A 12,687-nucleotide genomic window follows, 5' to 3' on the forward strand; every position below is an offset into this window, starting at 1 on the left:
CAGTGGCCACCTGAAGAAGTTTCCTGGTTTGCAGTTTGAATGTCTCTGGTGATGGATGGCATTAAATGTTCTGATGAATTCTGTAAGTGGTCCACACAGCAGGAGGCACAAACGTTGCCCATATACAATGTGTTGTGCTCTTTTTTTTTTTAAGTTTATATCAAGTCATCCAGCTTCAGCTTGCAGGATTTCAGGAAAAGGGCAATTTTAGTTCTCAGTGATGCCACGTCAGGAGAGTGGGGGAAAAAAAACTGGAAACATTAGTTTGGAGAGTTAGAGTCAGATACTGGAGGAAACCAGAATTGAGAATGTGGTAAGGACTGGCCAGTGTGCAAGACAGAAGCCACAAGGGTGCACTACAGTTTTACAATGAAAGAAAAAAAACTTCCCTCTATAGTTAACCTTTTATTTCTTGTTTACATAATTCTGGTCTCATTAGATTTGTCCTGATTATTCATGTAAGTGCAGCAAGAATAGTGATTGACCATATAGGCAGGCTCTTTTTGAGTTCGTTTTGCTCAAACTTTTCATAAGGAATCTCAGATTACGCTTTTAAAAGCCTCTTGAGGCTAGGAAGCCAGCTCAGGAACTAGCCACCAGACTTCATCTCCCATTCCTAAAGATTCAGGTGAGTATCTCTCTTCTTGATGTCCCCAGGATATCGTAAGGTTCCTGGACCTGCCAGGAAGTGACTTTCCTTACTCACCTATGAGGCTGAGAACCCTGTAAGCCAGACAGCAGGCCAGTTTTTCCAAGAGCACCGGTTCCATGAAGGCAACCTTAGTCCCTTAAACCAGATTCTATGCACAGTTCACTCTTATATAACATTTCAGTCAAAGCCATGATAATATAACCTATATTTCCAATTGTATCCTCTTACAAGAGCACATTCTTATTGAACTTAAACTACCACATTGTCATGAAAATAAGAATACTGGCTAAAAGTTTCTGAATTCTGGAGGAATCAGGTAGGGAGAAAAAGTAATTGTTTCATCTTTGTTCACAAAGGTATTATCTACCAGATTACTGTTGTAAGCTATAGATAACATAAGAGAAAAGAAAAAGGTTATTTATTTGTTCGTTTTTAATTAATTTATTTATTTTTGGCTGCGCTGCCTCTCCACTGATGCATGGGGGCTTTCTCCAGTTGCAGCTAGCGGGGGCTACTCTTCGTTGTGGTGCACGGGCTTCTCACTGTGGTGGTTTCTCTTGTTGCGGAGCACGGGCTGTAGGCGCACGGGCTTCAGTAGTTGTGGCTCACGGGCTTAGTTGCTCGGCGGCATGTGGGATCTTCCCGGACCAGGGCTCAAACCCGTGTCCCCTGCATTGGCAGGTGGATTCTTAACCACTGCGCCACCAGGGAAGTCCGAAAAAGGTTATTTAAATCTGAAGAGCAAAACATTAAAGAACCAGTAATGTTTCAAACAAAGAGTGATAAAAAAAATTATAACCATCCTCATCAGTTTATTCAGTCCAATGTAATTAATTCTTGTTCTACTTGATCTTGGGTTAACAGTTTCATAAATCCATCAGCTTCTTCATTACTTCTGGAAATTCTCTCAATCTCGTGGCATGGCCTTACTGATGGCATCATGGAGCATTCTTGCCTGTGGCTGACTGTTTATGCTTTCAGAGAAGAATGAGAGTAAAACAACTTGTCCGTGAATGAAAAAAGACTTAAAATGGCCATGGTTAAAGTTCTGATGAGAGTTCACTTGATAAGAAAAATTAGTTATTTCTGTGGCATACAATATTTTATCATAATAACCAGACAACAAGGCTATTTCAAATCTCTATGAACTTCACACTTTTCTGGAATACCTATTATTAGTAACATATATCCGTACGTGTACAACCTAAGAATATTTGTCCTCATTTATTTGACTATGCTTCTCATGTAATTTAAAATACCAAATGAACTTAATTAGTTTAACATATCCTTTTACAACGTGAGAGACATATCCTTTGAGATTTTCCAGAGGCCTCTGGAAAGTCTCGAAGGTAGTTCGAGACTCCATCCTAAATGGAGTCAAAAAGACTCCATTTAGAATTTGATTTTGAGAAGTTGTCAAAAATACTGAAAAGTTTAAACACTTGACTAAATAAGATCACAGGTCACTGTGAAACAATACTTAGTTATCCATTTAAACAAAGTGACAAAAGATTTCAAAGGCAAATACAGAAAGTCACATAGTTGTTTAAAAAAAAAAAAAAAACTTAGCTCTTCTAATATTGAGAAAACTCAATGTTTTAGAGTAATCAAAGACCTGATAAAGACAACATGAAACACAGGAAATTATTTTGATAAGACACAAAATCTTTGTTTCCTAGGCAGACTACTTAAAAGGTAAACCTTTTTACAGTTTCTTAATAAGAACAGACCAAGAATCCAATAAAACTTTGGGATTCTAGTTTTGCATCAATACATTTTTGTGTTTGTTTTTTGGCCGCACTGCGCAGCTTGCAGGATCTTAGCTCCCCAACCAGGGATTGAACCCACCAGGGATTGAACCCACCAGGGATTGAACCCAGGCCGAGGCAGTGAAAGCACCGAGTCCTAACCACTGGACCACCAGGGAATTCCAGTACACTTTTGATATTAAAGTTCACTTTTTTTTTGTAACTTACAAATAAATCCATTCAATCTCAGCAACTTAACCAAACACAAAATTCCTGTTCTGCAAATCTTCTACAACCATTTTTCTAATATCTATTCAGTTTTTGTACTGTATTTTTCCTCTTTCTCATTCTGGAACTCATTCTACCTTAGAATAAAAACCTTTTTTTCCCTTAACTAAACACATCCTTCATACCTTGCACACAAAGTTATTTCTCTTCATTCTTACAGTTTCTAGTAGTTTCATTTACATATATTGATTATGATTTTTAACTATTAATAAACTTTTTTTAACAGAGAAAACTAGGAAGTAGGCAATTGTGGTCTGTCATGTATCAGTTTTCTGTAGTAAACTAGTATATTTCTGAATATACAATTTTGCAATTTCTAGAGGCATACGATTCCTCTTAGTACAATTTTTGTGTAGCAAAAGAATGTTTACTAATAGATCCAAATATCTTGTTTCTTTGTAACATGTAAAAACAAGATGCCAAAAGTATATAAACTTAAATTTAGGTTCAATAATGAATGTTTCAGTAGTTTATCTTACTTACAAATGACTTTGATTTTTATTTTAGGCAGACACAACGCCAAACAAAGCCAGCCATCATCTGAAGTTATTTCCCTATTAACTATTTTTTATAACACATGCATGTTAGGCAAACATCACAAAAGCAAAAACCTAAAAAGTTACATACATGGTATTTCCCCCTTTTTTATTTTACTGCTGTGCTTGACATACAGGAAGCAATTCATTTTTTTTGTACATTTTGTTCTTAGTTTAGATTTAATGTCTGCACCATATTTAATGCTGACAACTCTGAAGACATGCCTGTTCTTTATTTTACCAACAATATTCAAATTAGCTTTATTTACGAAAAATTATCCCAGATCATGTAAACTTAAAACACTGAGCTTCTCTGTTTCTGAGAGTTTCAGGAATACTTAATTTATGTAACTGCTCATTTATCTCTAAGCTAATTTGAACAGGATTGGATTTTATAAATTAATTTGGTAATACCATCTAGAAGTAGAAAAACAGCACACCTCTACAACATATATACAGACATACATAAACATACAGACAGATGCTAATAGAGATCTTAAGTTTTCACTGGAAAATTTTAGTCATGAGTTAGTAAAACATAGTAATACAAACTCACTGGTTTATATAAAATAATAATCTCTTGTCTTTTCTCTACTCTATGTTTTTATGTGAATTGTGTTTATGGCAAATGGGACAAGTTTAGGTTACCTGTTTACCAATTCTGTACAGACCACCTTCCGTTGCCCTGATATGTAATCTTATGGAGGCTATGGACCAAATTTTAGGTGTTGACCAAGGAGACACCTAGAGGCTCCTAGAGGCAGGTCTCCAAAGCCCATCCAACTGCTGAAAACATACAGTCTATTTCCAATTAGCCTTTTTCCTTTTCAGCTTCAGGTAGTTGTTTTGGGGGGTCCCTAAGTTTCTTAACAGCCTCTAGTGGAGGGCAGGGGGTCCAAAGATCAAGTGACTATAAAGATTGAGGTGGAGGGCTTCCCTGGTGGCACAGTGGTTGAGAGTCCGCCTGCTGATGCAGGGGACACGGGTTCGTGCCCCGGTCCGGGAGGATCCCACATGCCGCGGAGCGGCTGGGCCCATGAGCCATGGCCGCTGAGCCTGCGCGTCCGGAGCCTGTGCTCCACAACAGGAGAGGCCACAGCAGTGAGAGGCCCGCGTACCACAAAAAAAAAAAAAAGACTGAGGTGTAAAAAGGTCTGGCAGGGGACAGAGGATGAAGGGGCTTTGAGAAGGACATATCATAGTATTCAAGGGAATTGGAGGAAATACTGAAGGTGGTGAGAGGGCAAAGGAGGAGCAGAAGCAATGAGAAGGGAGATGTCTTAGCGGAGCCAGTGTAGAGAGATCACAAGTTTCCGAAAGAAGCCAGTGAAGTTCCACATTATCCACAACAAAAGCATGCCAAGAAGAATGGAGGGAGACAGAGAATATACTCAGCAGGGGTTCAAGAAGGGGGTTTGAGCCATCTAATAAGTTCTCATGGGAAAAGCAGGACCCAAGAGAGGGAACAAAGAGGCTTCACAGAGAGCCAAGAAAAAAGACTTCCAGCATAAGGAGTCAGGGAATAATAAAAAAGAGCCAGAAAGAAGAGACTTCCAGCCCAAAGAGTCAGGGAATAAATAATCCCCACTCAGGAAAAAAAGAGCCAGGAAGGAGAGATTTCCAACCCAGTAAGTACCTTTCAGACTAGAAAACCTAGGACTCTAACTGAGCTTTCTTACAAACAGAGAAACCTGGGACTCTAACCCAGCCTGTGTTTATCTGGGACTCTATCCCAACTTCTGGAGTATACAGTTGACCTTTGAACAACACTAAGGTTAGGAGCACCGACCCTCTGCAAAGTTAAAAATCCACATATAACTTGTAATTGCCTTCCATACGTGCAGTTCCTTTGTATCCAAGGTTCTGCATCCATGGATTCAACCAACCATGGACCGTGTAGTACTGGAGTATTTACTATTGAAAAAAATCTGCATATAAGTGGACCTACACAGTTCAAACCTATGTTGTTCAAGGTCAACTGTACTCAGACTCTTAACAATCAAAATCTGTCCTTACCAGCTTCCACGGACGTTAGTCCGGAGCAATGATTCAGGAGTCGGACTCAGCAATGGATCCCCGATCAATCAGTCAGGAGTGAAGATAAAGGCTTCAAAGGTACGCACTTAGGGTCCTGGGTGAGAGGTCCGGGGGTCCAATGATGAATCTGATCCTATCCCGAGTTGTGGCACCATAACTGTTAAAAGGAAAAAAATACTCAATGATACTTGTTAAAGCATGGTAAGGAAGACTTTGGGGGATGGGGCTTTCTCGATACATAAAGGAACCACTACAATGAAACTTTAAAGTGGGGGAAAGAGATTGGGCTTAACTCTGAATACTCCATGAAATAAGAGAAAACTTATAGCTAAGGAGCAGAGTGGTGTCGGTGAATGGAAAATTACTAAGAGAAAACATCTGGTAAGGGGGTTTTTAACTAAATAGACCCAAAAGGATTCTTGCTGAAGACGGGCCAGGGTACTCAGATATCACCTGGGGGATGGTGTAGGAGGAGGAATCTGATCAGACATTGAGGGTGGGGGACTCCTACTAAACTAACTTAGCAGGGATACTGCTAAAACTGCATTTTACAAGGGTGTGCACAGATGGCCCAGGATAAGGTTCAGTAGCCTGACTAAAGCTTGCTCAAGCAAAAAATTTTTGTCACTGGTTTCTTCCTTTACTCACACACACAGTACTTCTGACACAAGATGTGTGCTTTTTCCCCACACCAACCAATTCTCCAACACCAGCTAGATGTCCTGCAATTCAATTCAATTCTGACACTAACTGGAGTTAGTGCAGACCTCACTGGTTAAGCTCTCAGTCCCATAAGATGGCCTCCCACTTCAGAAACCAATCACAAGTCGTAGCTCCCCATGTTACCCACAACTTCTGTCCAACTTGGCTACAAATTGGAGGTTGCCACGACGCCCCTCCTTGGACTCAAGCACTGTTAGAGTACCTCACAGAACTCAGGAAAACACTTACTTATGTTTACTGGTTAACTGTATAACAAAAGACATGATAAAGGACACAGAAGAACAGCCAGAGGAAGAGATACACAGGGCAAGATCCAGAAGGGTCTGGTGCAGGAGCTTCTGTCTCCATGGAGCTGGGATGCACCACCCTCACAGCATACCTCCTGGTAGGTGTGTTCACCAACTCACAAGCTCTCTGAACTCCATACTTTGAAAATTTTTATGGAGGCTTCACCACATAGGCATGATCAATTACTATCTCAATCTCTAGCCCCTCTCCTCTTCTGTAGGATCCGAGGGGTGGGGCTGAAAGTTCCAAGCTTCTAAGCACAGCTTGGTCTTTCTGGTGACCCACCCCAATCCTGAAGCTATCCAGGAGCCCACCAAGAGTCACCTCGTTAGGTCAAAAGATACTCCTATCACCCAGGAGATTCCAAGAGATGTAGGAGCTCTGTGCCAGGAATTAGGGTCAAAGACCAAATAGAAAAAGGAAAGGTGCTCCTAGTTCTCCTATCACTTTGGAAATTATTGATACAAGGGTTTCAGGGGCTCTGTGCCAGTAACTGGGGGCAGATACATAGTTTAAAACCCAGGGTTAAGGAATTTTGTCTATCATCTTTTTGATGATTGCTGCAAGTCTGAGCATTTGAGTTTGAATCACTAATACATTTAAAGCATTGCATATGTTTTAAAAATTCAAAATTACATAAAGAAAACCACATGTACCTGTTTTATAGCTGAAGGCAACTGATGAAAAATATTACGTTTCTCAGTTTAAAACAGCACAACCTCATCTTTTAATATTCTAAGAGTTCTTCTGCTAATGTAAGACTTCCATCCAATTACATTTCTACAAGAAAATTGCTCTCCAAGGCATTTCACTTCAACTGAAAATGTCAATTTCATTATAGGACATTTAAAATTTTTGAATGTCATTTGGCTTTAAGCAATTTGTCTTGATTAAAAAAAATCAAACCTAGACACAAAATAAATGTATCTTACATAAATGTAGATACAAAATAAATGTATCTTAAAACTATTTCTAATTATTGTTTATCTACCAATGGAGGATCTTAAAAAGTAGGCCACATTTATTTCAATTACAGCTAAATGAAGTTGTGTTGTTTTTAAACCTGCACCAGATTTAGTCTGTCATAATCAGATTCAGTTTGTCATAATCAGGTAGTTGTTTCACGAATTTCTTAGAAAAAGGTAGTTACCGCATTACTAAGATGTTATGCTAGGTTTAATTCAGACTATACTGCAACTGATATGAACTGCTAAATGTTATTTGCATCAACAGAACCAGAATTAGCTACAGGTGTCACTATCACAAAACAACAGGAAACACTTCATTACACTGCAAATCTATGCTACTACATTTGGTTACTTAAGTTACCTTAATTTTCTCAAGGAATTTATGAGGTAGCTTCCTTTCCTATTTAACATAAGCTATTTGCAAATGTATACACACTTTAACCTCTGCAGAGACAGACCTTCTATTTGTATTCCATTTCCAATGGAAATCCAAACATCCCCTCATATTTTAATCACACCTCGAGCTTTTTTTGTGTGTGTGTGTGACAGGTCTTGTTTTAGAGATGACTCTGTTAGAAGTCTGTCAATAAATACATTGCTCAGGGCTTCCCTGGTGGCGCAGTGGTTGAGAGTCCGCCTGCCAATGCAGGGGACATGGGTTCGTGCCCCGGTCTGGGAAGATACCACATGCCGGGGAGCGGCTAGGCCCGTGAGCCATGGACGCTAAGCCTGCGCGTCCGGAGCCTGTGCTCCGTAATGGGAGAGGCCACAACAGTGAGAGGCCCGAGTACCGCAAAAAAAAAAAAAAAAAAAAAATACATTGCTCAGTTAGCAGCAGAGAAATAACCGTATGTTAGTGGTTAACAAGCCCCATAATTGCAGCATTTAATACCTACTGTTGCTCCTAATGCCACCAGGCTGACTCAGACTAATGAGCTCTCCAGGTGCCACTAACACAGGCCTGTCAAGGTGATCACTCTGCAGTGGAGTCTCCGGAAGAATTCATCCAACCATTGTACTTGCTTCTCATACATAAACAAAGAGGACTGATTTTTAAGGTCTTTGCCACAAGGAAATGCATTGAAAACAAAACACTTAATTTTGTAACAGATACGCCTTCCCTTCTTTTACAAGGTGAATCCTAAATTAGATCAAAAATGCTATTTATAAAGATATTTGTTCAAGGTGGTACTGGATGTAGTTAACACATGAAGTTTTAACCCAGTTGTCAAAAATACAGCACAAAATTAGCCAAAACCTGAACTACAGCCAAAACACAGTTCATAAGTCTTTATGATCGTGGTTATAAAATCACGTGCTTGGTGCACAGGATGATGCAGCCCAAAATGAGCGAGGAGCCCCAACCATTCAAGAGCCAATGCCGGAGCCCAGGACCAGTGAACCCTTAACAGTATCACCGCCCCAACTCCTCCCAGCCCAGAAATCAGAGACTCCCTGCTCCCAAGAATTTTAACCCTGGTCCTCGTACAAGTCTCCAGAACCTGAACACCAGGTTTTCAGGCTCCAACCACCACCACCCCCCAACAAAAAAAAGTTCACAACATCGCAATGGCATTCCCCTTCAGAACTTAGGCTCCTGGCCGCGCCCTCCGACCAGGCCCGTCTCCCTCCTGTCCCTCGAGGAAGGGGAGCACCCCTCCTTCCTTTGGTCCCCCGCCCGGCAACTCTACTCACAGGCTGACGGCGTCGGGGGGCAGTGAGCTCGACAGCGCCCTCCAGCTGGGCGCTGGCAGTTTCCGGCGACTGCAATCCAACAGAGGGATGCGGCAGGAGCAGGGCGCGGGGCAGAGGCCTGCCCGGGCGGCCGGCAGCAGGAGGAGGACTGCCTGGGCGAGGAAGAGCAGCCGGGAAAGCAGTCCGGACCCACACTCCAGCAGCGGCTCCTCCCGGACGCCTTGGGGCGCCGGCGCCATTTTTCCCCACCCCCCGACCTGGACGCAGCCCAGAGGAGCCGCCAACTAGAAAAAGCAGCTCGACGGAGACGTTTGGCGGCTGTTCGACCACCTAGAGAAACTGCTGTCGCCTGTACCCTCTAAAGGCAGGCGAGGGGTGGATACAGGTCAGCAGCGGGGGCGGTGGCCGAGGACACAGGGCTGAGGACCTACGGACAACGCTACTCCGCCCCGCCCCACGACGCAACGTCTTCACGCACAGGAGCCAACCAATCGGTGCCACAGGACGAGGTCGCGTCGGGGGCGGGACTCCACGAGGGGCGGGGCTGGAGACAGCGAGCTCCTTAAGGAGGACTTTAAGATGCTCAGCTCTTTGGGGAGCCCCCTGGAGCTCCGCCGCCGTTCCTCCGCTGGAGTGTGCAGTGGCTCCTTAGGAGGGAGTGAGGGCTGAAGCGCTGAAGTCCTAAGTCCTGATTTGAGATGTATCTACTATAGTAGTAGAAAAGGATCTTTTATCTTCTCCCGGCACCAAGAAAGGGGAATGGCAGAAGGGGTGCCTTCCAAGTCGCAAACACTAAGGGGGCGCGGGAGCTTTCATGTAGCCCACGGCCTCCAGAGCCGAGCTGGGTCCTCCTCTGCCCCTCCTGGTCTGCAGCTTCTGCAATCCTGCAAGTGGAAGGAAACTCCCACTCTCCTAACAGAAAGCAGGTTACCACTATCAGTTGATGGGCTCTTAAGCTCCTCAAGGCAGATGCCCTGTTTTTGCATCTGTGTACCTCCAGCTTCTGTTGTCTTGGAATTCAATAAATGTTGATTGGGCTGCACTTGCAAGGCATGTCTTTAAGTAAAATACTCTTCTTTCCTCTGTTTTGGAGAATGCTGTCCTATATTTACACTCACTCTCAAAAAAGCAAGCAGGGCATGTAGATAAAGAGGGTGTCGAACTGTCAACAAAGTAAAGGCTGGATGTAAGGAATTTTTTTATTCTGAAGCAGAGGCTGTGGAAAACCTACCAGGAACAGTGAAGTCTGGCCACCTTGTTAGCGCAAGTTCGTGTGCCTGATGCACAATGAGGCCAAACAAACCAAAACGTCGGAGTCTGGAGCAGAGAAAGGTTTATTGCAGGGCCACTGAAGGAGACCGGTGGCTCAGGCCCAAAAACTCCCTGAGCTCCCCAAAGGGTTTTGGCAAAGCATTTTTAAAGGCCAGATTGGGGAGGAGAGTCGCAGGGTATGTGATCAGCTCATGAACAATTCTCTGATTGGCTGATGGTGAGGTAACAGGGCAGTGTCACAGGGGTTAACATTATCAGTCCTTAGGCTCCAGGAGGCCTGGGGCTATGTGTTCATGGTCATCAAGTAGTTAATATCATCCGTTTGGTGGGGGTTTTTCACACCTGTAAAACAACTCAGGATATGTGCATCAAATACTGTTATGTATGTAATTCAGAGAAGAACTAAAGCAGAGGATGTGAGGAAAGGCCTGACCTGGGAAGGCGATGTAAGGTCCTACTCAGTTACAACCTTAGACTCACTCAGCCGTGCATTATACCCAAGATTATGGATAAGACTTTAAAAATAACAGTGATAGTTTACATTTACATTTAGTGCTTTTATGCTCTTCAAGGAGCGTTTGCATCTGTTACATTGTTTGATCCCTCTACTGCTGTGAAATTGGCAAGACAGTTATTGCTGCTGAGGAAACAAGCCCAGACAGGTTAAATTAACCTAGCCAGAAACAGAGGTAGGCTGGCATTAATTACTATGGGTTTTCTGACCCTTGTAAATTAAAAACCTGAGCAGGTTAAAAGGAAATGATAATGCCTAGAACATAGGGTTGTCCTAGAAAGTAACTGAAATCAGTCTTTCCATGGCAGGTTTGGAGTCACAATTATGCTTTTAAAAACCTTTTTCTGTTTCTTAATATTGAAATATTTCTTGGAATCAAGGACAATGCTCCAATCCAAACTGAACTTTTAAAACCAAGACAGCAGGGGACTTCCCTGGTGGTGCAGTGGTTAAGAATCCGCCTGCCAATGCAGGGGACACGGGTTCGAGCCCTGGTCCAGGAGGATCCCACATGCCACAGAGCAATTAAACCCGTGCACCACAACTACTGTCTGCGCTCTAGAGCCGTGTGCCACAACTACTGAAGCCCACGCGCCTAGAGCCCGTGATCCACAAGAGAAGCCAAGGCAATGAGAAGCCCGCGCACGGCAATGGAGAGTAGCCCCCACTCACCCCGCAACTAGAGAAAGCCCCTGCGCAACAATGAAGAACCAGCACAGCCAAAAATAAATGAATAAATAAATTTAAAAAAACAAAAAACCAAGACAGCAGAGTGAAACTCACTCTTAGCCTCACTTCCCCGGCTGTTGAAAATGCTTAACAACCTCCACTAAGAAACTGGGCATAGGCAAGAGACCCACAAAAAAAAGGGGGAAGAGGCACGTTAGTACCACTCTGCGTTATAGTTTCACAGCTTCCCTATGGGCTCTTTAGAAATTCATGCTCTCTATCTTGTGTCTTCCCCAATAAGTGGTACAGGTCACACCAGCTAGGAGTCCCTCCCAGCTCTTAATTCCTTCTGCACATTATTTTTTTACCATATTTGATAGCACTTATATGTACCTTATATATCTTTGTACTCCCATATGGACTAGCACAGTAACTGCCACATAATAAACATTCAATAAATGTTTGTTAAATGACTGGATGATGAGAATTATTTTACACTCTACTTAATAAAGTTATCTAAAAATTTTTCTTTTAAAACTTTCATGGGGGTTTCCCTGGTGGTGCAGTGGTTGAGAGTCTGCCTGCCGATGCAGGGGACACGGGTTCGTGCCCCGGTCCAGGAAGATCCCACATGCCGCGGAGCGGCTGCACCAGTGAGCCATGGCCGCTGAGCCTGCGAGTCCAGAGCCTGTGCTCCGCGACGGGAGAGGCCACAACCGTGAGAGGCCCGTGTATAGCAAAAAAAAAAAAAAACTTTCTTGGTATGAAAAATATACATAGCAATAAAGAGAATCACAGTGTAAGCCCCCATGTAGCCAACTAGATTTACCAAATACATGTTTTTAATAAAGAGTTTAGGGACTTCCCTGGTGGCACAGTGGTTAAGAATCTTCTTGTCAATGCAGGGGACACGGGTTCGAGCCCTGGTCTGGGAAGATCCCACATGCCACAGAGCAATTAAACCCGTGTGCCACAACTACTGAGCCTGTGCTCTAGAGCCCGTGCTTCGCAACAAGAGAAGCCACCGCAATGAGAAGCCCACGCACAGCAACGAAGAGTAGCCCCGGCTGTCCGCAACTAGAGAAAGCCCACGCGCAGCAATGAAGATTGAACGCAGCCAAAAATAAATTAAATAAATAAATAAAGAGTTTAGTGATATGTTTCTCCATAAAAATGGAATAAAGGGTTTTTGTATCCATTGCCCTAGGATTATCTAATTAATCCTTGGGTGTCAAAGTACCTGGGGAGAGTTTTTAGAGTTCAGTGTGACCTATAAGCAGAGATAACTCAGCTCCAG

At 43.0% G+C, this 12,687-nt stretch overlaps 1 protein-coding gene across 3 annotated transcripts in view; it reads right to left on the reverse strand.

The window, feature by feature from the left end:
* The window catches only part of LRIG2 (leucine rich repeats and immunoglobulin like domains 2), a 66,412-nt gene extending 57,009 nt beyond the window's left edge, over positions 1-9,403 (reverse strand). The window contains exons 1-2 of one of the 3 annotated variants that reach the window (XM_029228420.1): positions 8,936-9,141; positions 5,241-5,418 (exon numbers count right to left, since the gene is read on the reverse strand). Coding sequence is in view for 1 of the 3 variants with exons in the window: in XM_029228419.1 (XP_029084252.1) it covers positions 8,936-9,174 (239 nt within the window). In the remaining 2 variants the exon portion in view is untranslated. Of the gene's footprint in view, positions 1-5,240; positions 6,931-8,935 lie in introns of those variants that run through there. The other 2 variants (XM_029228419.1, XM_029228421.1) reach the window with 2 other exon arrangements.
* Between the last annotated feature and the right edge of the window lie 3,284 nt (positions 9,404-12,687).

The sequence above is a fragment of the Monodon monoceros genome, unplaced genomic scaffold, assembly GCF_005190385.1.
Source record: "Monodon monoceros isolate NGI ecotype Baffin Bay Population unplaced genomic scaffold, NGI_Narwhal_1 Super_Scaffold_18, whole genome shotgun sequence".
In the NCBI taxonomy this organism is placed as follows: Eukaryota; Metazoa; Chordata; class Mammalia; order Artiodactyla; family Monodontidae; genus Monodon; species Monodon monoceros.